The 25,907-nt window shown below is 32.4% G+C and overlaps 1 protein-coding gene across 1 annotated transcript in view; it reads left to right on the forward strand.

Moving 5' to 3' along the window:
- Nucleotides 1–1,745: 1,745 nt before the first annotated feature.
- LOC118188199 (uncharacterized) overlaps nt 1,746–25,907 on the forward strand; it is a 38,826-nt gene continuing 14,664 nt past the window's right edge. Inside the window, exon 1 of the mRNA XM_035358577.2 lies at nt 1,746–2,062. Within this exon, the coding sequence (XP_035214468.1) occupies nt 1,985–2,062 (78 nt within the window). The 5' untranslated portion in view covers nt 1,746–1,984. The remainder of the gene's footprint in view (nt 2,063–25,907) is intronic.

Here is a 25,907-nt window from a genome sequence, read left to right on the forward strand (position 1 = left end):
ACTGCGAATAAACTCCATCATAGGTAAATATGCTTAAATAACACCAATTTTAATTCAAGGTTGAATTTATAAAAGAAGGATATATATATTTCACCAAGATAGTCAAAGAATCGTTCGGAACTGATTGAAAATTTAGCTATTTAAGGAATATACACTGACTTCCGGTTGTAGGTTTGAAAAAGGTCAGAGCCAATAGTTGTGCTCATGAAGAATGCCTTGTAACCCCACATGTAGTTACAAAGATGACTTTATTGCCTGCAAGAGTATTATGAAACCTTCTGCAAGTCCTCTGAAAATTTCTTTTGTGTTACAGAGCAATTAACAAAAGTAAATCTAAAGCGATGTATAAAAGAAATTAAACAAACAAAAAAGAAACGATTTTTCACAGACAATTCAGTGTTTCTCATCAATTAATTCAGTTCTTACTTCACGACAAGGCAAAAATACATATAAATTCAACATATCTGTATTAAAAATTACGAAGTAAATCTTAAACACTTATTTCCTGGAATAAATTCCAGAAAGGATTAAGCATGACTTAATTCGCAATAATAATAAAAGAAGGCGTTATCTTTGTTGTTGCCGAAGCTTAGTTTCTCTAGATTGGCAACAAATCCACTATTCATTTATAAAAAATATATTTCTTTATTTTTATTTTCCTCTTGGCTACAGTTGGCTTCGAAAAATAAAATTGTAACCCTGTAGGCAACGGGGGAAAGACATTTTGATGGGCGCAGTTGGACTATAGCAGGACGAGGGGGGGGGGATTTTCATCAGCGCAGTTGGAGTACACCCCAATTAAGATGGTGATACTGATATTCGACTAAGAATAGCGAAATTGTCGTATTTTTCAACAAAGGTACATTATACAGCTTTATTTCTCCTGTTTGGTTCTAAGTTTTGGTTTGAATAATTTTTAAACACTAATGGATTTTGTACTATATCCCGTATTACGAAAAAGTAATCTCTCATATCCCTCATAAAGGGCTCCATATCTCGAATAGCTTAGGATTTCATCAAAACTAAATCTGGTCCTGATTTCCAGACATTTCATATTCATTTTAAAAATAATATATTTTCAACATTTTTATTGCTGTTGTTGCTGTCGCTTGTTGATGTATAAGCAGAACATGCACAGAACAATCTTTGAAGTAACTGTAATCCCCTTCCTTGGGGTCTAACGAATTCCAGAGAAGTCCGAATTTCTCTGTTCCTGCTTAATATAAATTTATGTTTTTCGGAAATGTAATAACAAACAAATGTTCAAAACACAAAAAAGTAAAGTATTTCAAAAATTAAACCAAACTCAATCATTCATTTATTTCAGCGCCATGTCTCCACTGATTCCAAAGTTTTAACGTAGTTGACCAACCACAGCATCTTTAACGATTCGAACTTTGTTTACCTTTTGATCTGATACAAAATACATATGAAATTATAAACCATAGACATAGGAAATAGGAAACAAATTAAAAACTACAATAACATTCTTCGCGGATGATATAACAGCAATAGGCATAAAAAAAAACCATGAAACATTTCCGTATTCTTTTCAATGGTTTAAGCTTGATTAGAGGAGCGAGAACTCGGATGTTATAAAAAACAAATCATGATTGTGCAACCGATTGAGAGAAAAAAAAATTGCGAGTAAGAAATAAATACAAATGTAGGACCAGCACAGACCGGATTGATACGACCTTCTAAAGTGGCTGCATGTGCCCATGACGTCATAGGCCAACACTAGTTGCCCACAGCTTGCAATACGTGGGCGCAGTCCGTGGATGTTCCACCAAAAAAGGGAACTTATGAATCTTCGAAAGTGTGCACATATTTGCTTGCTTTATGGAAACATTGTTTTTACGACGTTAGGTTTGTTTAAGTGAAGAATTTATAATAGAGATGAAACATTGAAATTTCTGTCAATTATTCAGAATGGGAAGTTAGTAAGCAAGAAATAAGTGATGACGAAGATTTAGTCTTTGAGATGGAAATCGCCAATGAATCATTTGCTCCTCTGACCGAAACTGACATCCCGTATATTGATGGAGAGATGGATAATCCAGTAAGCAATTATTCTTTGGATTTTTTGCGTAACTAAGTTATGATTGAAATATCAATAAAAATTACATATATTAGTTAAGAAATACATAACATAGATTTTGATCATAAATATATAAACTTACATGTTTATTACTCTCTATATTTATTATTATACTATATGTAATGGTGAATATTTTTTTTAAATAGCAGTTTAAGAAATAGTTTGTGTTTTTATATGGAAGCTGTATGTGGTGTACATTTATAATAGTGAAAATATCGATTTCTAAGGTTTACTGCCATAAAAATTTTAAAATATTATTTTCGGTTTCTGCGTGTTTCTATGCTCAACTACTACTAACGGAGTTCATACGAAGATTCAATTTCAAGGCGGCATTCTGTTTTTAACATAAATTTGAAAATTTAAGGATTTTTAAGATCAGAAAATTATTATTCAAATTATTTTGTATAAAAATGTTTTATTAATTTAGTTTCTCAACTTGTCTACTTTATACTTAACCTGTTTTGAAATAAACACATTTTTAAAAAATTCTGTGCATTTCAGTTACATTAAAAATTAAATATTTTATTAGGCAATTATTATTTGAAATAAGAAAAATGTCGATACTAGTACAGAAGAAATTGGTTGATCTTTACAATATGGTAACTGGTAGTTTGGCGACATTTTGGAGGCGATAAAGGTTACTACCTGGGACTTTGGTAATAATGTGAGCAGTACTCAGTTCCGATTACGCATTATTTTGTGTGAGGGAAATGAGAGATCATGGGATATGTCAAGTGATATTAATGGACGAATTACGGTTCTTTAATCGGAAATAAGGGGGAAATCGGGAAAAAATCTGGAAATTTTGTATTTGGTTCATTCTGTATTGTGTGAAACAGTGTTCGTGAATTTTTGGATCCCATGGCCGTAACTAAAGAAAAGTTTATCGGACACGTAATCAAGATTCTGAAGAAGATTAGGTAAGTTAGTATTTTTAATTATTTGAGGATATTATTTTTATGCATTGTTCTAAATGTAAGGTGGAAAAAGGAATTTGGTATTATTGGGAAAATTGTCATTAGCAATGATAGTTATTTTGTGAATTTTATGTTTGTAGGAATTTGGTATACGTTTAAGTTGAAGTAAACGTGCATGGAAATAATTTAAATATTTGATACTAAGTATTTGTAATGCTTGCGGTATGAATTCGTTGGTGACGTGTATAATGTAATAGATGATTTAGAGGTAAAAGTTTTTGGATATTTTATTTATTTTATATGTGAAAATGTTCATATTTGGAAAGGGTAAATACTTTTTCGCGATCAGGTAATTTCATATATGTTCTTTTTACCGGGTTTAAAGATTGAGAAAATTGTCATGTATTTTCGTGAAATTTTTCTAATTTGTGAGAAAAAAGCAGTGTACATGGATATAGTGAAGAGTGTGCGCAATGCCATTTTTGTGCAATTCTGGGATGTTTCTTTAAGTAAAAATAAGTCGACGTGTACATGGTTTAGTGATATTTTAATTAAATGATAGTTATTTTGTGAATTTTATGTTTGTAGGAATTTGGTATACGTTTAAGTTGAAGTAAACGTGCATGGAAATAATTTAAATACTTGATACTAAGTATTTGTAATGCTTGCGGTATGAATTCGTTGGTGACGTGTATAATGTAATAGATGATTTAGAGGTAAAAGCTTTTGGATATTTTATTTTATATGTGGAAATGTTCATATTTGGAAAGGGTAAATACTTTTTCGCGATCAGGTAATTTCATATATGTTCTTTTTACCGGGTTTAAAGATTGAGAAAATTGTCATGTATTTTCGTGAAATTTTTCTAATTTATGAGAAAAAAAGCAGTGTACATGGATATAGTGAAGAGTGTGCGCAATGCCATTTTTGTGCAATTCTGAGATGTTTTTTTAAGTAAAAATAAGTCGGCGTGTACATGGTTTATGTGTATGTGTTATTTTGAAAAACGCGTAAGGAGTATGGTATTGTGCACTTTTTCCCAATTTTGCAGTGAATATTTGTCATGATTAAGCAGTTTTGTTAGATAAAATTTCTAGCATAAGTGTAATTCGGCTAGTAGATTGTTGGAAGAAGTGTTCAGTAAATAAAAAGAAAAGAAACATGTCTTTACTTCGTGAAGACAAAATGGCGGCGGGAAAAAAAAATAGAGGGTTGCTGTAGGAGAGTTGGTCGCCAAATTTTCGCCAAAAAAACGCCAAGTTACCATAATGTAAAGATCAACCAAGAAATTAATTATCGATTTAGTAAGATGGGCAACCACAGGAGATAATATAAGTAAAGACATAAGAGAATGTCTTTACCAAGTACAGACTATTAATCTTCTGATTGGGGGGGGGCTTTCCTTGAAGACAATTTTAACCAATAGTAAATATCTTTTGAGGACCTACAAATGATGTCGCATCATCTATTATGCGAAGAATTTAATTTTTACTGCGTTTTGCTAGTTATGTATTCTTGCCTATTGTCTTATAAACAACACAAAAAAATCGCGAACGAAATTGCTTCCCAACCAGCACGTAATGAAGCTGCACTAGATATGTCACTCAATTTTGGATTATAAATATGCATTTTATGCTTTGTAGGAACACTCTTCATAAAATACTATTGTACAAATAGTATGAAAGAGATAGGCTGGATTGAATAAGCACTCTTACATGTGTACTAAATTGGTTAGTTTATTTAATTATGGCTATGCACTAATCTGGGGCTATTTTCCTAAGGGAAAGGATGTCTTTGTGAAGGACTTTCTAAGAGAAACTGTCTTGTATACATGTTACACATCGTGGAAAAAACCACGAAAACCCCTATGCGGGCAGCCCCTTCTCCTGAAATCGAACCCAGGTTAGAACTACCAGCGTTCAGCGACTTTACCTCTCGACCGCTGGTGTGCTCGTATATTAAATTGAAGCACGCGTATTAAATTGAAGCTCTTGCAAAAATGTTTAACCTACTCTTTCCTTTCAAAAATTTGGGGTGTATTTACCACGGAGCAGGGCAAACGCTAGGATCTTCGCCGCCGAGTGCGAACTGCGATTCCTTAATTCTGTCGCGAGATTTCTTCTTAAATTCGAAATATTTTGTTGTTTCTAAATTCTGCCGCCAGGGGGCGACTGCACCGCTTTGTATTGTCTTTGGCAAAGGCCTTGTCAGGGAGATGTGAATTCATTTGATTTTAACCTATACCACACTGTCATCACTTCGTCACTTGCAACAATTTTAGTTAGTATAAGTTTTGGTTAGATTAAGTTGCTTATTATTAAGAAAAAATATCATTGTTACCTTCAAATCTTGTTAAATTTGTCATGTGATTTTACCATGAAGCAGAATTTCCAGGTATTTTTGGATTTGCCTTTTGCCTTTATGCTTGAATTCAATATATTTCATAATCAGAAATAATAGCGCAAAAAAAAACTTTTACTTCCGAACTCAACATGCGCATCTAATGGCCGAAATGGTGACCTTGTGAACATTGTTAGTTCTACCGAAGCTAAATTCTAGTGAACGGGCTTGCTGCATGGCAATTTTCATGGTCTTTGCCATGTGTAATGTGAATAAGAGCTATTTTACCGTAAAATATCTTCCACGAAGGTATTTCTTCTAGACACAAAGTCCTTGTGTGCTTTGCCATAACCCAAATTTCTTTTTCTATTCCAACCATCATTTTAAAAACGTGCTGTGGAAATTATCCTTTTCTGAAATTAAAATAATGAAATCGAAAGGAAAAAGTGGTTGCCTTGGACTAAACTGCTGCCTTTAACTAGTTTAAATATTAAGAAGTTTCAAGTACATAAGCATATACAATCCGTTTTTAAAATTTAACAGCTATTCCTAGGCATGGGAAAAATACAGGAAATATTGGGGAGAAAAATAAGTGCGTAGTTGAGAAATTCTACGTCAGTTGCCCGATGTTTTACAGATGGATGTTTCACACATGAGAACATGTCATTTGTAAAAAAACGCCATCGTCAGTTAGATGCCTTCAAAAGTTAGTAATAAGGCTTAAAGTAGCCTTATGATAGTAGAGCGCCGTAGATGCCAAAAAAAGTGGAAACTTGGCCAGAGAAAATTGCTTCCTCATTAGCAGCTTTGGGACTGCTTTTTCAGATCCCATTAAAATCCGAGATTTTATGGTTATATTTTTAAATGTTTGTGCAGTTCAACAGAAAACCAATCAGAATTTGAAAGTCTAAAAGAATTCCCATTTACGTGTAGGATCAAAGTTCTTTTAAATGTTGTTGCGTAGTTTTCACTATCTTAGAAGAAATGTAGTTCAACCTTTGCTTAAGTAATTCCAGCTGACCAATTTCCCTGTTCCAGACAATTTTAGTGATCTCATTTGTGATCGATTCAGTTCGCGCGCTTCTCGTTTATAATCTTTCCTCTTTTAAGAGGAACCTTTAAAAAGCTTTACGTAATCGATTACAGAACTTTGATACAAGTTTTTGTCGATTACATGATAAGAAGTTCATTTGCTTTCACAGCAAGAATATGCCAGCGTGTTTAAAAATGATAAAGAATATGTGGAGGCGAAATTAAATAGTACTTTGGTATAAGCCATGGGTGGACTAGCTCCTTGATAGTCAGGGCCATTTTTCAAAATTTGAAATTTTTTGCGTTGCAATTAAATATGTATTTAAAAAGGTATGCAAAAAAGGTATTAAAAATTTCTTTTACAGAAATTATATTTATTGAAAACATATAAAATAAAAGTACAAAATATGTGTATTGAATTTAAATATTAAACACATTTATTTTACTTCTCTTGATAATCCTTTAAAATTTGATGAATAATTGGTGACAGCACTTCTCAGTATTTCTTTGAGATGCTGGTTAGTTAACACTGATCGGTGTTTGGATTTCACGAATTTTAAAATGGAATTTCGAAACAACATAAGTACGTTGTTTCGAAAATTGAAATAATTCGACAAGCAGCCTTTTATAATCAGGATACTTCGATTCTGACACAAATTTCCAAAATTCAGTAATCGTCGTCGATTAATTTTAATTGTAATTATCCCTTGAATTACGTTAATTTCAAATGGATCCAGAAAAAAATCAAGAGACGATGTGCGGAAATGAAATTTGTTACAACGTTGCACTTAGTCTTTCATATTTGTTGACTTTAATTTAAAAGACATTTTGAAGCACATACGGAACTATAATTTTTTAAAATATAATAACACAAAAATGAAAAGGGAACTGGGGAACATTTAACGAGAGCCACAAGTAATCCTTCAAAGAGCCGCAGGTTGGCCATCCCTGGTATAAGCACTAGTAAACTGTCATGAAGTAGCTTAGATTTTAATCTAAGCTAATCAAGATCTGATTATTCGATAACTGATTATTCGATAGAAGACATTTTTAAACAGTATTAGTTAAATAAAAATACCAGAAATTTTCACAGTTTTCTTAATTATTTTTAGCCCAAAGGTGCAATTTGCCCAGAAAAGGCTAATAATTTCTTTTTTGGCATTTTGCATGGGTTCACTCACTATAAACGGCATTTAACTTTTCAACTATATTTATAGAAGTTAAATAACGAAAAATCTGTATGAATGTATGTGTATTTCTCGCACTGTGGGGAAAAAATAAAATAAAATAAAATAAAATAACGGTAAAGACATCAAATTTTGAATAACGTAATCCTCCCCTATAATATGGGCATATATAAATGGGAAGCCCAAATTTTGGAATTTGGAAATTTTTTTATTATCTATATCATATTTTGTAAAACTTTAACAAATTTTTGATTAACAAACTCAGCGATTTTAAAGCGAGCAATGGCAACACTATACAAAAAAAAAAAAAAAAAAAAAAAGCATTTTTTATCTTCAGAGCGCGAGACTGTGTATCCGAAATTTTAAAAATATGCACTTTTAAAATTATTTTGTGATATTGCCGTTGAGTTGAATTTTATGGTTTAAGTGCAAAGAACATGATATTTAATAAATATAGGCAAGTATCGTGGATACGTGCAAGTTACTCTTAGAAAAATCCCTCCTCTAAGTGTCATGGATATGTGCCACTAACCCGTAAAAAAATCTCTCTATATAGCTCCTGAGGCATATAGACCTAATATGCTTCGCCATAATCCAGTAAGCTCATATTCATTTCAAATACACACACACACACACACACACCAAAAAAAAAAAAAAAAAAAAAAAAAAAAAAAAAAAAAAAACAGTATTTTTTTTTACAAATTTAATTTATAAAAAAAATATATAAACTTACAATTTTAAAAACGCTTATAAACTTGTTAACTTTACATTTACTGTAAAGACCTTATTTTATTAGAGAAGAAATTAAGTATATTGTTATGATCATAAGGTAAAACAGTGAAAAGAAGAATGACATTTAGTTTTGTAATATCGATGTTACATAATACGTGTAACAAATATCACAAATCACTACCATTAAAATTGTGTAGAATGCATTGTTTTTCATAACCAATACCTTGCATGTTTATAACAAAGCAAAACAAAATACAGTCTTAAAAATGAACACAATAATGCATATCATTATAATAATGTAGATAAGGAAACAAATGTTTATGTAATTCTTTTAAAATCACAGTATCTTTATTTTTTAATTTTGTATAAGCTTCATATGATGCACTACTTTTGTTTACTATTTTCCATTTTTGTTTATTTTGTACTCGGAATGTGTCAGAAATCTGCTAAGGAAAGAGAATTTAGTTTAAAATTTCAAAATTCAGATTTAAATCAATCTAGATACGAGCAAAAAGAAGAGCGAATTGTAAAAACGGTGCATCACATAGTAAAGAAAATTTTACCACCTTATTTCAAGGATGAATTGAAAGGTAAGGGCAAATCATTGTACATTTTCGAATATTATCCTAAAGTTAAAACCTCTGAGAAGGAAAATCGTGCCGTCTTTAATATGGATCAAAATAAAGATCAATTCCCTAAACTGTATGTTGGTGCAAACGTAAACAAACGCAAAGCGTTTGTACTCAAAAGAAATAAAGATAGCTCTCAAAAAGATCTCATATCTGTAATGAATAATGGGCTGCGAAAACCAAAAGATGAAGTTTTGAACTATAACCAAGGCAGAGGTTTTTTATTCAACACGTTTGGCAGCAGTAATTCTCATAAATGGCAAAATCCTTTGAATGAATCGACATACGAAGAGAGCGAAGAAAGCATTATAAAAACAATGCAGCATACAATCAAGAAAATTTTGCCTTCTTTCATTGATGAAGAGTATAAAGAACAGATTGAATTACCACCTACTTTTTCCAGTGATTTAAACGGAAATAACTCTAGGGTATTGATGAATTATTTTGAAATATCGTCAAGCAACTATAATCACTTACGCGGCTTGGATAATATTATTGTAAATAATTCAACTGAAATTATTAAACGTTCTCCTTATGAGCCACACATAAACCACACTCTTGTCCGTAATTCGTCTAACCTTTCAATTTCTTCTCGCAGTTTGATTGAAAATGACCCATTGGTTTTAAAAGGATTTTATAAAATGACGAACTCTCTTGAACGCTATAACCAAAAGAAACCCCAAGTTTCCATTCGTAGCAAAGACAATGGCTTTTTTCGAAAACATTCAAAAGAAAACAGAAAACGTAAGCGAAATATTATGTATTTAAAATCCAACAAAAGTAGTAGAATTTTTAAAAGAAAATTTGGGCAGAGCCATTTTGAAAGAAAAAAGAATCATCCTTTTCAAACTGGTATGAATCCCCATATTATTGGTCCAAAATATAGGCGACTGAATAGATACCTTTTATATAAAAAGCCTATTTTCAAGGCTATACCAAACAGAAGATTGAAAGAAGGTGTAAATAAAAATCTAAAGGCAAAATATCTCGTACATGTCTTCCCAAGAAATATTACGAGGAATATCTTTAATAATGATAACGGTGTAGAGATCTCCATTCATAAAATAACAACCAGAGATTTAAGTAAAAAATTGAAGCTCTTTTTAACCACAACATTACCTTCAACTGAATTCTCTTATATAACATTCAGTAAACAATTTTTAACCTCAACATTACCTTCAACTGAATTAACTGAATCCTCTGATATAACATTCAGTAAACAATTTTTAACCTCAACATTACCTTCAACTGAATTAACTGAATCCTCTTATATAACATTCAGTACCGAAAACGCGCAAAAAATATTGCCGATTGCTGAAGCGTCAGAAACTGTTACTGAATTTCACCAGGACCCTATAGATGAAACAACAGAAGACAAAAATCACATGGAAGCATTTTCAAATAACGTTCTGTTCTCTGAAAGCACTATGATGTTACATGCAAGTACTTCAGACACAGCAGAAAACTTTTCTCTAAAATCACTGTCTACTACACCAAGTTATACTGAATTTCCTGAAGCGGAAAACTTTTATACAACAGAATATATAACCAGAAGAGATGATGTTGAAGTCGATATTTATAAAGAATATGACGCAGCTACATTTAAAACGACGGAACTCAAAACAGAAGAACATACTTTGAAACCTGCATCTACTAAACGATGGAAACCAAGAAAAAAATTTCGGCATGAATCAGCCTCCCTTTCAGCGAATTATCTCAAACCATCAGAAATAGGCAAACGAGACACATCAAGGATACATAATTCCACTAATATGATGTCTTTAAATGAGTGGGAAAATGTTATTCGTCTCATTCTTAATGAACATGATATAGATATGGTAGTAACCAAACCTGCTATGCAGAATGAAGATAAACAAAGGGCGAATTCGGTCAACAATACCGCAACGAATTCTGATGCAAGCGTAGTACCAGTGATTGAAGAAACTAAAACTTCATCGGAATTTGGATTTGAAGTGTTGATGGGGGTTGCAGGGCTATTTATAATTATAGGATTAATTGTAATCATATATCTAACAGTTCTGAGATACAAGCGGAATTCGATGCCATTACTCCAATCGCAGGTTGCATATCAATCACTGGAGCAAGCGAATGATCAACCAGTAAGTAAAGGTGTTAGCAGTAAGACTGAAGAAGATATAATCAATGAACGACTGGCAAAGGATATTCGACGAGTGAACGATGCAGTTTATCAAATTTTAGTAAGATGCGAATTCTATCCACAAAATATTTTAGCAGTTTCCTACTCCTCTAAAGAACATTGGCAACGAATTCAAAATGCAATGTCTGGAACCTAGAAAGTTGTAGAACAAAATACAGTATCTTCATTAAGTATTTTTGAAAATTAAAAGGCAAAATAAATTAATTGCATATAATACAGGTCTGCTATTATTTTTTCCCTTTCCAATAATTAATTATGTATGCTAGATATAATTAATAGTCTAAGTGCATATAATCAGTTTTATTTCATAACCGCTAAAGCGTAAATCTTTAGTAAATTGAGAAATGCTGTATGTAAGAATGAGTCAAATATTTTTCCAGTGTCAGTATGTTCAAATCAGTGTGAATTATAAAGTTGTTTTGGAGAATGTTAAGTAAAAGCAATTTAACAGAATTATATTTTATTGCTGTTTTGTCCGAATTCCTGTATTGAAAGCATTAAATCAGTTAAGTCCATATCACACCTTACTCAAGAGGGAAAAAAATTATGTCACTATCGGTGCAATATTACTGAATTGTTTTATTCAGAATTATAGTTATTTTTCCGAGTATTTATAGATTAACATAACCACTTTAGTAAAAATCGCCAAATTTTCAGAATGTGCCAACCTGTGGCATCCATGCGCATAACCATTCTTGCGGCAATCATGCTTATGACAATCCGTCAGTCAAGCAACTTCGTTTGTGCTCTTTTTTCTTATATTCCAAGCTCCAACTGTTTTTATAAAGAAATCGTGATATTTGTTTGCCTTAAACTTAGTTTTAAAATATGAGTTTGTAGAATTTGCCAGCAATGAAAGAAACTGCGGTGAAATTTCTGCAGGAATACAGAATTTTGCTGAAAATTTTATAAAAGGAAAAATGAGGAGATACGTTTCCCAGGTAGTCGCCCTTTTTCAAGAATTGCACGAAGCTGAGTCTCCGCAATTCTCTGATTTTTCTTAAGCGAAAACAGATGTTTACTTCAGGGGAAGAATAGCACAGAAATATTTGAAGCACAATGTAACTGTTTTGGCTCTTTATTGTATCACATAATCTTTATTTAATAATTCACATATGTATTTTAAATTGTTAAAGTATGTTTTCTTTGTTTTATGTTACTGAAGTACTTTGATAATGTTTACGGACTTACTAGCTTAAGAATCTTTCTAGGAAAAAAAAAAAGCGCGAAAACCCCCCTGAAAAGTGAATTTTACTTTTTTTATTTGTAAAAAAATCTTAGTTAATATGTAAGTACCTTTTTCCGTACAGAATTAATTGAATAGATTCTGAATAGAAACTCTGACTAATAATGGCCACAGATTGCTGTAGTATAAGTTGTATGAGAAGTTTTGATTCAAAGAGGTTATGCCGCCTTCTGATTCGTTAGGTAAGGCCCACTAGCGGCCGAGCGGTAAAATCGTTGAACACTATTATTTCGGTTCAAGGATCGAATCCCGCGAACAGGCTGGCTGCATGGGAGTTTTCGTGGTTTTCCCCATGTGTAACGTGTATACGAGCCAGTTTCCCTTAGAAAGTCCTCCACGAAGGCATCCCTCCCCTTAGGCAGATAGCCCTAGTGTGCTTTGCCGTATTCACAATACACCAATACACCATTCGTTACGTAAATCCTTCCTTAAAAAATTATTGACAAAGGCAGGACTGTGAAAGTAAATACATCCTTGCTTTCTTTACTTCAGTCATCTACTTTTTTTTAATTAGCAGAGTTTAAATTTTGTTAAATTTTCGACGATTCAATACGGAATTTCTTGCACCCAACTAAGTTATTTTAATATGCGTGCATAATACAGAAAATAATTTCAGGAACGTTGCATTTTCCCGTTTGGATGGATTACTGGAAACTTCCTAACTTCACTTTCTTTAATTATCATAATAGAGATAATTCAAGCATTAACACTTTTAAAAACTTTTGAATGTAAATGATTATAACATAAAAATTAAGATTGCTCCCCTTTTTTTTTTTTTTTTTTTTTTTTTTTTTTTTTGACGGCTTATCATTTGCGTAACTTATAACGTTCAATAAAAAATTTTCCATCATTACTGAAATTTATTGAATGACTATTTACCTTCAACAAGCGCGATTAATTTTTATATTTTCTAAGTCATAGATATCCAGCTTCTGTTGAAATGAAGACCCTGTTTCTTTCTTAATAAACTGATGGCATGTCCGAAGCTTATCTTCATGCCTAATATATATTGTATGTAAATAAAAGAAAGTTATTTTAAAGTATTCAATTTCTTTCAATAAAAAAGTTTGCAATTACGCAAATGAAAAATGTACACACATTTTTACACAAATATTAATATCGATAACAATACAAAGACTTTATATTCATTATCATTTCTAATAATCATTATCAAACTAGGTGACCCACAGTTTTTTTTATTTTTTTTATTTCTCGCAATCGTTAAGACATTAGCTGATGTTCTTTATCCTGAATAACTCATATTCGCAATTAAAAGCCTTTAAACCGAAATGTGTCATAATTTATAATGTATGATCTTTTATGGTTTAGTCGTCATCTCTGTATGTGGTTAAATACACTATTTTCAGAAGTTGAGAAACATAGGTTTAAGGCCATAGCTGTTAAGACAAACATGATATAAATGCAAAATTTAGGATAGGCGTTTATAATATCACTTATTGTACTCTGTAATGATCCCTGAATTTGCCCTTCAAAAAACAAATTACGGAATGTTTTTATTCAAAAGTCATATGAGTAATATGAAAACGACAAAAGTTTCTGCAAAAATAACTGATGAGAATGAAACCTTCTTACGGAATACAACATGCCACCCTTCACATAATGAAAGCTCACTGTTTTCTGTCAAAAATCTATCAAGTTATCGGACTCTTCAGGTAGAAGTAAAGCTCATGTACGCTTTAACTGCCACTGCCGGCCGGTCGTTCAGTGATCTTCAGTGATCTTGGAATTGGGAACAGGAGATCTATCTGTTTTCTTTGGTGGTACCGTAAATGTTGACTTCTAGTGATGGGGCTGCCTGGTGATTTCCTGAAATAAATGATTTTCAAGGTACTGGTTGACTATAGGTGCTTCATGTGCATGGACATTAGTAAATAAATTTGACCTTCGCTACAGCAGGTGATATCATATGTTTATACAAGCTTGTGTTGTGTTGTGACTTATCCCACTTGTCTGACGGTAACATCAGAGCAAGTCCACGAAATCCATCGTGGCAAGGAGAGTAAGATGGCAAGTGCTAATGTCGTCGGCAAGAGCAGGTGACAGTCGACTTCGTTCAGTTCTGCCTCCAATTTTGATGGAGAGCAACTCGGGGAGGGACAGGTCCGAGGGTCTCCCAACCCTTTTTTTCTACAACCAACCTCTCGAGAGAACTTTCAGCTCGATATATATATAGAGTGCTCCCATGCCGCAAAGACACTATACATTTACAAACATCCATGCCATCTTCGGAATCCGAACTCTGGCCCTTCAGTATCGCAGTTGGCTTCCCTAAGCACCATGCCGTCTGGGCGGCGCTTCGTTTATTTAGATTCATTAACAAACACATGAAGATCAACGTAAGCGTCTAAAGAGATTTTTGCCCAATCAGAAATTAGCAGGAAACCTCGAAAAGATAAAACAGTGTTGCCTATTAACAGGACATTCTATCTGTATATACACCTTTCGAGAATGTCGGTCTTATTTACCGTGTTCCTTTTGCTGTTTCTAAGACTTAAACCCCGTATACGTTTTGGGGTTAGATTATCATGACGTGGACATGGGTTAAAGTGTAAAAAGTAACTAGACTAATCTGTGAGTATTATCGAGTTTCGCAGTTATCTGCTCCGCGTGGCAAACGCAGTCGAGTTCCATGCAAACGAGTCGGTGGAACACAATAAGAGGATTTCTGGTAAATAGCCGTTGTTCATAAAGCCTTAAATTTAAACAGATGCTCATCTTCCCATGCAACAAACTGTAGTTTTAATGCTGTGCTGAGAAACAACTGTGGATCTCCTGAAAGGAAGGAAGGCTAGGAAGCGAGCGCAAGAAGAAGGTATACCTGATTTTTTTAACAGCTTGGAATTACTCTTTCTGAAACTATAGACTTGCTAACGAATTTGCTCCGTAGCCTATTGATCATACCACAAATTAACATTTAACTGTTTGCCATTTCAGCTTGTGACAAGCCCAGTTCAAGTCATAAACTGCTCGCTATCTGAGTAATTCAGGTAAATGAATTCTTTGAAACATCGTACGCGATACTGGATATATAAAGATTAAATATTTAGCCAAACTTTTCAAACAGTAAGCGTTTATGCATAAATATTATTGAGACTCCATTGCTGTAAAATTAAATACCTGTTTAACGTTCAGTTATTCTTCTGTTAATAATTTATGGTTTTTATATGTTTATGTTATAATTCTTAAATTTTATGAGTTTGTAGACTCCTTTTATATGATGTGCGTTTTGCCGAATTCTATCCGTTAATTTTATACTTTTGTATAATATAAAGTAATAATCTGTTTCATTATATAAATGATTAGAATCCGAAATTTAATTTTTAAACTTTGCAGAATTACCTTTTAAAAATAAAAAAGTTGTTTATTTGAAACTGACATCAATAAAACTCCTTAGATTTTGAATAAAGTTCAATTTCGTGAGCGATCAGACGCATATTTCTATTCTTCGGGAGCAAACTAGTTTATGGTATTTTAGGTGCGTTTGAAAGAAAGTTTAGTTTAGTAGAGTCTTTTAATAGTATTGTAAGAAAAAATTTGCAAGAAGTTTTTAAAAGTTGTTTTTAGACTCACTCCTTTTCCATTGGTGAGCAGGTTTTAAAATAACATAAATATGACTAATATTCAAGACAGAGGCAAGAATATTAGTCATATTTATGTTATTTTAAAAATTGTGTGAATTAATTCCTGAGTAAAATTTAGGTTAAATTCACGTACAAGAAAAACAAAACGCTAATTTCTAAATGTAAATATTATCAAATAAATATCAGTTTTAACACAGATCATTTTTTTTTGCGTTGAACAGTTTCTTATGAATACCTGAAATCTCAAACAAAATCTGAACTAACAATACAGTTATGACGCAGGGGCGTCATTTCAGCGCATGTCTATACATTTAAAATTGCAAAAAAGAAGTATTGTTTCTTTATCCATTCATGTAATAAAATCCTTATGAATTGCGTTTAGTTTGTATTATGCACTGAATCATCTGTTTTAGAGTCAAATTTAAAACGAAAGAGCTGCGCACCTATTCCGCATAATAAGAGGCTTCAGTGCATTCGACGAATGTATCTGCTTTCAAGCGACAAAACACAGGCAAAAATGTCTTCTCCTTTCCTTTTCTCCCACAGTGCCAGAAGAATGGGCAAATTGCGTGCTGTGACCGTTACAACTACAAGGAGAGAATATTCATTGTTTACTCATGAATTTAGCGAAATTTATTATTATTTCTTAGAAGGCTAGAGGGTTTTTTTATGTATTTTACACTGTATTATATATTAAATTTGTCTTGCTAATCCTTATTTCTGGACATCTTTCAAATCCATCATGGAAGTTTCATATGACAGTGTATTCTATCTATATGACAGGGTATTCTATTCTAGAAATTTGAAGCACGGCTGAAAATTAAATTGAGATGTTTTTAAAGGTGATTTGTTAAAAATGATAACCTTTGTTCTACTTTAACGGGCATATGCAGTAAATAAATTGAAACGTTTCTAATTATGTGATGGAAAACAGTTATGCATTTAGTAATTTAATGTTAAACAGAGGTTTTTGTTTTCGTCTTTTCAATTTATAGCGACCGAATAAGTTCCTAGACTAAAGATGAATTTAGCGATTTCGTCGTGCTGTTAGCATCTACTTTAAAATACGAAAAATCTCATTATTATATCAGAACGAGTTTAGATCTTTCTCCCACATGAACAATCGAGAAGAGATCTTCGTTTGAATTAACAAATGAAAATGCTATATAATTATAAAATTTCTTCTGAAAACAAAAGCTGTCACAAATTTTGATTAGTCTACTGATTTCACCAATAGATAAAATTACATAAAACTGCTACATCTAAATAAGGAAAAAAATAAATAAATAAAAAATTTTAAAAATTCTGAAGCTTTCAGGTTTTATATTAGGCCTAAAGGGGCGTTTTATTAACATTTCGTGTGTTACCTTTATTTATTAAATATCATGTTCTTCGCACTTAATCCATAAAATTCAATGCAATAGCAATATCACAAAATATTTAAAAATGCCTATATTTAGAATTCCCGATGCACAATCTCGCGCCCTGGAGATAAGTGTTTTTCCCTCGTACAGTGTTGCCATTGCTTGCTTTGAAATCGTTGAGTTCCTTAAGCAAAAACTCATAAATGCTTTACAAAATATGAAACAGAAAATAAAACAAATTTTAAATTCCAAATGCCCATATTTGGATGGAGACGTACGTTATTCAAAATTTGATGGCTCTAGGTACCGTTGTTTTATCACAGTGCGAGAAACATACATACGTTTACGCAGATTCTTCATTATTTAATTTCTTTAAATATGATACAGGGCTCTAATATTTGCTGGCGGCAAGTTAAAAAGTGATTCGCTATTTATAATGAATCAACGCAAAATGCCAAAACGAAATTAATAGCCCTTCTGGGCAAATTGCCCCTTTGATCTAATAAGCAAAGTTGTCACTGGATATTTCTTGGTATTTAAAATGATATAACTTGCTTTTTAAAAGTTTGTATGAATAACATAGAAAAGAAACAGCGATTTCTCTGTTGGTTTTAATCAAAAGCGTCAGTCAGTACAGATTTTTGTTTCTTTAAAATAAGAGACCGTGCTTTGAAAAATATGAAATTAGGTACGAGTGTTGTGATATTATAATATATCCAAGCAGAAATGCGAAAAGTCTGGTTCTTATAACAGGTTTAAATTCATGAACATTTCTAAATAAACAAAAAATTACTTCTTCAAATCTAAATTTTTCGAAATGTTTTTGATAAAATTTAGAGGAAATTAGACTTTGAAAAATTATTGAATAAACTTAGTACTAGTCTATACTGTCAAGTATTATAATTGATAGTTCATTTTCCCCGTTCAGATAAATAATGAACTTATAAATTAATTATCCAGCAGCTTTCAAAGCATTATGAGTGAAACGTTTACTTCTACTAATTCTTTCAATATCAATATCAACTGTACTACTGGAACGACTCTTTTCACCACTAAGGTAAATCAACAGTTGAATAATATGATTAATCTAGACGTATATTATATAATGTGGCCTTCATGAACCAAGGAAAACTGAATTGCGATTGCACTGTAAAACTGTTTAAAAATCGGAGAAAACTTTAAAATTTTATAAAGATTTGTCTCTTCAGTTCACAAAACTGGTGAACTTTAAACTTTTCTCACATGTATTTCATTATTTTAGATGTTATGCAATATTCAACAAAGTTAATATGCAAATAATTCAGTCAACTTCGAAATTGATGTTCACTCCAGCAAATCAATATTTTTTTTTTTTTTTTAGTTTGATGATAGAATTATACATAAAAGGTGTATGAATCAACATGCCTATGTAATTTCGTTTTGAAACAAGCCTTTTTCATGTAGTAAACAATTTTTAGGCATACTAGTTAGTAGAATTTTACATAATAATTATTTCGAATTCTGCCCTGAAACGAAACTACAGAAGGCTCGTTAGATATGCTTTGATGTATGTTAAAAGCACACAGCATTAAAGCTAAGATGACTGCAATTTCTTCATTTCGCAAACGGCTAAAGTGATACTTTCTGGACGGTCTTTCAAAAAGAAAATAGTTTTTATTTTTGTATTTGTTAAACGACGTAAACTAACTAAAGGTCAATTATTCCCTTATCAGGTTTCAAGACGTGGAATAATATTGGTAATTTTATCTCAATTACCAATATTCCACGGCTTCAACCATTCAGCCACTGACAGGCCATTAGTGCATGAGCATTAAAATATGTTATTAGTTCATTGTTGCAGAAACGGATTATCATCATTTTTCTCTATCACGTGTGAATTATTTTGCTGTAAAGCGCGTGGTTTGATACTTTTGTAATAGCTATGAAAATGTACTACTTATCCATGAAATAAAGTTGTAGGGTTCATCCCTTTTATTCTACTAAACTAGTGTTGAGGAACCTAGTTAACTATTAAGCGAGTAATCGCAAAAGTCGAAAGACAGAAATGTAAACTCAAGAAGGGTTAATTACCCCTCACTTGCTCAAAATAAAGATGTAACAGCTGGCCCCTTTTTCAGGGCGTACAACAAAGCATCCACTTCGGTTTAAACTCAAAATGTAAGAAATAAGAACTAACTAATGACTATCTAATGAAGTTTAGCCGAAGCTAACGCAATTCTGAACTAGTTGACGCGTAATATTTAAATTAGTTAGCGAAGCTATGAAAAGACGCGTAATACGGCCGAGTGTAGTAACAATTAGAGAGACGTAGCCAAAAGGCAAACGCGCGCTATTCAGGAATCCCAATTCTCTCTCTCGAAGTCAGTGGAACTTTGACTTAAATACTTTCTACGGCTGATCTTTGGAATATGGTAACAGGTAGTTTGGCGACATTTTGGAGGCGATAAAGGTTACTACCTAGGACTTTGGTAATAATGTGAGAAGTACTCAGTTCCGATTACGCATTATTTTGTGTGAGGGAAATGAGAGATCATGAGATATGTCATGTGACATTAATGGACGAATTACAGTTCTTTAATCAGAACGGGGGTAAATTTGGAAAAATTATTTTGTATTAAGCTTCATTGTGTGTTGTGTGAAATAGTGTTGATTAATTTTCGGATTGCATGGCGCTATGTAAAGTGAATTCTAAATTTTAATGCGTTTATCTGATAATAATAAATAAGTTGAGATTGTGTGAAAGGAAGGATATTACAGATAAGTTTGAATGGCGGTGCAAGAAATCTGGTGAAAATGGACATTTTGTGAAACGGAGTGTAAGGAAGGGTACGTGGTTTGCTGAAAGTAGTTTGAGTATGCGTGACATTTTATTAATTTCCTATTACTTGGTGAATAGACTGCCAGTTGACTACTGGATTTCGGATTTAGAAATTAGCAGTAGTACTGCAGCCGATTGGAACTCTTTCTGTAGGGAAGTGTGCGTGCCACGTAATGAACATTCTGAAGAAGGTTAGGTAAGTTAGTATTTTTAATCATTTGAGGATATTATTTTTTATTATTTAATCATTTGAGGATATTATTTTCTAAATGTAAGGAGTAAATAAATTAATATGGTATTATTGGAAAATTGTTACTAGCAATGATTTAGTTTAAAGTAATTAGGATTGTAATTTAATTTTTATTAATTTAATGTATGTGCTTATTTATATTTTAAGTAGTGTTTTTTAATTTAATTATATTTTAATTTAATGATCGTGATTTTGTGAGTTAAATGTTTATAGTATTTTGAAATACGTTTGAGTAGTATACGTTGAGTATTTTCATGCATTTTCGTGAAATTTTTATAATTTATGAGAAAAAAGCGGTGTACATGGATGTAGTGAAGAGTGTGCGCAATGCCATTTTTGTGCAATTCTGGGATGTTTTTTTTTAAGTAAAAATAAGTCGACGTGTACATGGTTTAGTGATATTTTAATTAAATGATAGTTATTTTGTGAATTTTATGTTTGTAGGAATTTGGTATACGTTTCAGTTGAAGTAAAGTGTATGGAAATAATTTAAATATTTGACACTAAGTATTTGTAACTATTTTTAATGTTTGCGTATAAATTCGTTGGTGACGTTTATAATATAATAGATAATTTAGAGGTAAAAGCTTTTGGATATTTTATTTATTTTATACGGGGAAATGTTCATTCTTGGAAAGGGTATATACTTTTTCGCGATCAGGTAATTTCATATATGTGCTTTTTACAGGATTTGAAGATTCACAAAATTTTCATGCATTTTCGTGCAAATTTTTGTAATTTATGAGAAAATAGCAGTGTAGATGGATAAAGTTAAAAGTGTGTGCAATGCCATTTTTGTGCAATTCTGGGATGTTTTTTTAAGTAAAAATAAGTTGACGTGTAAATGGTTTATGTGTATGTGCTATTCTGAAAAACGCGCAAGGAGTTTGCGATTGTGCACTTTATCCAAATTTGGCAGTTAATATTTGTCATGATTAAAGAGTTTTGTTACATAAATTTTCTAGCATAAGTGTAATTCGGCTAGTATATTGTTGGAAAAAGTGTTGAGTAAATAAAAAGAAAAGAAACATGTCTTTACTTTGTGAAGACAAAATGGCGGCCAAAAAAAAAAAAAAAAGGTTGCTGTAGCGGAGTTGGTCGCCAAATTTTCGCCAAAAAAATCGCCAAGTTACCATAATCCAAAGATCAACCCTTTCTACATCTCATTTGCATTTAACGCGATTTTACAATCTCATTCTGGTAAGGAATTGTAAGTTGAACCTAGACGAGATAGGAAAGTGCCATGAACTTAAAACAACTGTTATAAAATAAAAGTATACTTTACAGAGTTATTTAATTTTTCATAGTGCAATGAGGTTTGAATTTTGAGTAAAGGCTGGCCCTTCACAAAGTTTCCTTGAAAGATATGTATAGTAAAGTAAGATTGAAAACTTTCCTAATAATAATACATCTCTCATAGAAGAAAACCATTCGTTATTTGTCATACTGAACTAATCGTTCTAATTACAGTAGGAACGAAGATTAATTTAAATATTTAACTGGAGGTGCTTTCAGTAAAAATTGGAATGGAACTATGTAGATAATCGTCGTCTCTTCTTTATTATAAGTCGGTAGTTCTCAAAATGTGAATCGGGAGACGACTTTTGTGAACCGCGAAAAAAATTGGAAGCTTTCTCTTCCTTTTTTGTATTATTAAATAGTGTTAGTATTAGCAGCATGGAATTTTATTATTGATAACGTATACCTTGCTGTAATTAAAAATTCATTTATAATTATCAATTAGTTTTATTAATTGGGCCGTGTCCACACAAAGTCCTTACACAGCTTTTATTATCACAACCGTTGGTTGTAGAAATATACATCCAGTTACAAAAATATTTCAAATGACGCAAATGCTCATGTTTCGGCAGTTGTAAATTTAAAAAAAAATCAATTTTGTTAAAATTACAAAAAAAACTTTTTATACGTTCCTCCGTTTCCTATACATATGTTATAAAAATTGTATGCTGATTATAAAGAATAAAAGACAAAAAATTTGACTCCCATACGATACGAGATATGTAATTTCAAAATTTGCAACATTTGACGTCATTCTGCATTTGAATTAAGAGATCGGCTAATAAATAAAATTACAATTATGCGATTATGCGACGTTTTTGTTTACCTCTTAAAGGCCATTCAATGATATTTTTTGTGATTTGTGATTTACTATATTTTTATTTAATTATTTTTTTTTTTTTTTTTTTTTTTTTTTTTTTACATTTTGTATACAGAAAGAAATTTTACGCAAGTAATTTATACGTATTCAAAGTATTAAAATATGTTATTAATATTCTAATGAAGTTTTATTACTTTAGAATTATAATCGGGTAATCGTTAAAAAATTATTGCAGTACAAATCTTTTTCATTTTTCCTTAACGTGAAAAACGCGTGCTATTATCAAAGCTTTAACTTTCTAAAAATTTATACAACAGTGCCCATGCAGGATTCCTAACGACTCTTTTCCTAAAAATTTGTTGACCAAAAACGGATCTATCCTCACATGGATCACTACGAATGCCATTTTGTTTAACTGGAAATAATAAATGAATTTACGACTACGAAATGGTAAATTCACTTATCGCTGACAAATTTGTGACTGTCGCATATAGTTCGGGGATCTCTTTCCCACTTCCTCTAGCATAAAAGCGTTTTCCAGTGGGGTGTATGAAAATTAATAATATTTAGAATTTGAAAGAGAGAAAATGGAGGACGGCCATTTCTGTCGTGCCTATGACAAAAACATGTCAATCACATTCTTTTATTGTGAAACAAAATGCAACTATTTCTGTAAATAATAAAATAATATTCAAAATAGGAATGCCATCCTGGCTTCCTCTCTAGTTGTGTTGTTACAATACCCTTACATAAATTTTTATAAAGCTAAAGCCTTTGATCTGAATGATGTAATGTTTCGTAAGACTGACAAAAAATAAATCTTTTCATATTTTAATACATATTCGAATGCATAATTCAATATTAAATACGCTTATTTTATGTTTATTACATTATTTATTTCCTTTTCTTATGCAAATTCATTAAATACTTGAACAATTTTGAATGTTTATAAAACTTCCAAAACTTCAGCACTACACAGGTCATTTACATAGTTTCAAGAAATTCAAATTAAAATCGTTGGTTTAGTTCAGAATAAAATGCAAAAATTCCTTAGTCACCAATTTTTAATGCAAAACTTTTATTTTTCTTCATTTCCAATGGCGGTTACTAGCCGTTGCCTGCTACTAAAGCCGGAAGCGATGGTCACCTTATTAAGGAGGCACCTAATGTATGGGCGACCATTGCCTCCTGTGAGGGGACAGACAATTTACATCCATGCCTTCTCCGTGATTCGAACCCGGGCCTTTCGGTGTGGCAGTCAGAATCACTAACCACTTTCCCATCATGATGACGCTTAAGATTGAAATAGGTGTACATATTGTATTATGTTATACTTCGATTATTATTTTTTATTGTTTCTTTTCCTTCAGTTGTTTTTTTATTGTATTTCATAATTATACAAACTTTTTTTGAGAATTCGAATCTGAATCGCCTGTTCTGCTCTTTATTACGTATATTATTATATGATAGCGCTTCCATTGATGTACCATTTTTTGGTCTTTATCATCACGCGAGAGACGAAATAGGCAAAAAGCCAAGAAAACTATCATTAATAACATTTATATTTTCGGCGAGAAAGTTTGTTGAATTATTGGGACTTATTTTTAACAAAACGCCTCCCTTGGAGAGATTATACCAAGCATGTTCTTTCTAAAACTTGCGGCATTATTGAACCTACTAGGAAAATAGTCAACTCTCAGCCCCAACCTGAAACACAGGATTTATTTATCACCATTCCCAATTTTCATGCACACATTTCTTCGAGTAACTGGCAATGAAAATGATATTAAAATGCAATTATTTTATACAAAAGGAAGTCCTCAAGTTAAACAAATGCATATCATTCTAGAAATAAGGATATACACTGGTGTGCAAAAATTAAGAACGAAGTCGAAAAATTAGCATATCAGCTGAACGAAGAGGCAGAACGAACAGAAAGACCCATCAGGAGATTAAGTAAGGTGATGTATGGTAGCACATGCGCAGATATGCAGGTAGACGTGTAAGGATCTTAAGTTTTACTAACGTTTATTTTATTTTAAATCTTTACTATCATTTCTTATTTTCTATTTCCGGCCAGAATTATAAGCGTTAACGTATTTATGCAAAGTTTGTCTGGCGAACGCCAAGTATTTAAGTTGTGGCTTTTTGCCAAGCGCGAGAGAGGAAGCAGTTAGTCGAAGCAGGCCGCTTACCTTAGAAGTTTTACTCAGTTGCTGGTTGCTTTCCAGGCCAGAGGTTTAATCCTCTTGATAACTTTAAACGTATTGTAGTGCTCACAGTTCTCTGTACTACATACGGTCTTCCTGTTAATATAAGGCCAATCTTCCACGTTTATTATTTCAAAGTTAAGAGTTTAGTTTTATTTTTATATTTTTACGTTTAGACCACAAGTAGTGGGTCTTTGTATTCCGAAGTACGGAAGTTATTGTAAATAGAGAAAAATAAAGGGTTTTGTATACCCTTCTTGTGTATCCTGTCTACTTCCCACAGTTATTGAACATAGCTTTAGTAAGCTCTCTGTTCCGAGTCAGGTCCTTGCATGTTCCCGAAGAAAGTAAGACGGAACATTGAACCTGATAGTGGCGCTCGACGAAGAAGAATAACCATGGCCGAGTTTCAAGAAGAACCTGTGCTGCCTACAGAAGCGGCTCAGAATCCAGAAATGCCAGCTGCCGCCCTGGAAGGATTTGGTTACATCGTCCAGACCATGCGCGCTTCGATGAAACCAGAAGCAACATTTAATGGAAACTCACCGGTAACCAGTTTTTTGGAGAAATTGGATGACCACTTCATGCTCTACCCCGTGCACGAATTTCAAAAAGTTACCTTAGCTACTAGCGCTTTGAGGGGCCAAGCGCTTAATTGGTTCAAATGTATAGGCAAAAGTCTCTTGGGTCAAGCAGGAAGTCCCACCTATACTTACGAAAATTTCAAGACTGCCCTACTAAAAGCCTTCCCTGTCGTAAGGGATCGTGCGAAATTAGAAACGGAACTTTTCAGCATATATCAACAAAGGATCGAAAATCTCTCAAGCTTTATTTTAAGAAAAATTCACGTCTTCAAACTCTTGTATGGAAACCGTCCGGATCCTGAGATAATTCAAGTGATTTTGCCGAGGTTACTGCCCCAAGTGCAAGACTTTATTGAATTAAGAAATCCGACTACACTGGAAAAGTTATTTGAGCTAGCAATCCAGTTTGAAAGTAGAAGAACGGCGGTCATTGAAAGAAGACGCCAATATCAACAGCGAAACCAATTTGGTGCGCCAAGACTACAGCAAACTCAAGCACACGGCTACGGAAGCAAAGCGAATCAGTGGGCAAGGAAACCCGAGCATTCAAAAACAGCCGGCGAACGTCGACAGTTCAATAGCAATCCAGGAAAAAAG

The sequence above is a fragment of the Stegodyphus dumicola genome, chromosome 2 (assembly GCF_044657685.1).
Source record: "Stegodyphus dumicola isolate Sdum_Otavi_A_Nest chromosome 2, ASM4465768v1".
In the NCBI taxonomy this organism is placed as follows: domain Eukaryota; kingdom Metazoa; phylum Arthropoda; class Arachnida; order Araneae; family Eresidae; genus Stegodyphus; species Stegodyphus dumicola.